Here is a 1,204-nt window from a genome sequence, read left to right as displayed (position 1 = left end):
AACTAAAGGAAACTCCACCACCAAAAACATACCCAACCCCTCCACAAAACTGCCAGCTCTAGGGAAAACCAGTGTCCATGATTCTGGGCCCTTCTCCTAAACCTGAAAAAGAACAGAGTCAGGACTTTCCCAGAGGTCCAGTGGTTAAGACTCCACGTTCCCAGTGCAGGCTCCATGGGTTCGATCCCTGGTTAGGGAACTAAAATCCTGCGTGCAGCACAATGTGGGGAAAGAGAAAAAAAAGAACAGATTCACATTGCTCCTTAACTTGCGCTTGTTTCAGTGTCCGAGAGGCCAATGAGAAGGAGCGGAGGTCTAGAAGTTCCTGCGGTGCTCTCCACGCCCCCGCTTGGGCCACTCCTCGTCCACCCACCTGCGCAGCACCTTCTCCACGTCGGCGCGGTGGTACAGCCGGCAGAGCTCCATCAGCTGGCCCACCGTCCTCTGACTGTTCCGGAGCAAGAACTCCAGGGTGGGGCTCTGCGGTCGCTGCTCCAGGAAGCACAGCTCGTCGTAGGGCATGCCCCACTTGCTTGCAAAATTCCTCCAGTTTTTGACTGTTGGGTGACAGGGATCCAGCTTTATCCTGATCACATCTAGTAAGTCCTGGTCATTGAGCAAGTCGCTGATGGTGGGGACTTGGAGCGAACAGGAGGGACAGGAACAGGTCTCCGTGCAGGACGCGTCCTTGCTCACATCTGCAGGGTAAACCACAGGGTGCATATGTCAGCAAGAGGCCCCAGACACGTGCTTATCTCTGGTCCTTTATTCTCCTACTGAATTGCTCATAGCATCAGGGTAAGCACAGCACCTATTTCAGGATACTCACTTCTACATATTCACCAATAACCCCCTGTTCTTTGCGGTCACGAAGAGCTGCTCTGTTGGAAGCGTGGCAAGACTTTATAAAGCCAGTGTTCCTTTCTGAGACTCTCTGTCCCCCAGGCTGCGCATTTGTGAGCCTGCTGGCCAGATGAGGGCTCCAAAGAGCAGAGCTCTCTCCATGGGCAGATAGCCAGTGGAGGGGGGGTGGTCAGCCATCCCAGGAGAAACCAGCCCATTCTCACCTGCTCCTCAACCCTCTCGCCCCTTCCATATTACAAGTCAGCCTTGTCAGCTTTTTAAAGTCAAGCATAGAATGTCAGAGTGTAAAGTATTACACAATTCTTCAAAAGGTCTTTATTAAAAAAAAAAAAAAATAAAA

At 51.8% G+C, this 1,204-nt stretch overlaps 1 protein-coding gene across 2 annotated transcripts in view; it reads right to left on the bottom strand.

Annotated features, from left to right (window-relative positions):
* Positions 1–226: 226 nt before the first annotated feature.
* The window catches only part of EDARADD (EDAR-associated death domain), a 67,838-nt gene continuing 66,860 nt past the window's right edge, over positions 227–1,204 (bottom strand). For both annotated transcript variants that reach the window (XM_010860108.1, XM_010860109.1), the window contains exon 6: positions 227–698. In XM_010860108.1, coding sequence (XP_010858410.1) covers positions 316–698 — 383 coding nt within the window. In that variant the 3' untranslated portion in view covers positions 227–315. The remainder of the gene's footprint in view (positions 699–1,204) is intronic.

Source organism: Bison bison, unplaced genomic scaffold (genome assembly GCF_000754665.1).
Source record: "Bison bison bison isolate TAMUID 2011002044 unplaced genomic scaffold, Bison_UMD1.0 scf7180017864462, whole genome shotgun sequence".
Taxonomy (NCBI): Eukaryota; Metazoa; Chordata; class Mammalia; order Artiodactyla; family Bovidae; genus Bison; species Bison bison.
The sequence above is the reverse complement of the archived record's forward strand: the minus strand, read 5'-3'. Positions and strand labels throughout refer to the sequence as shown.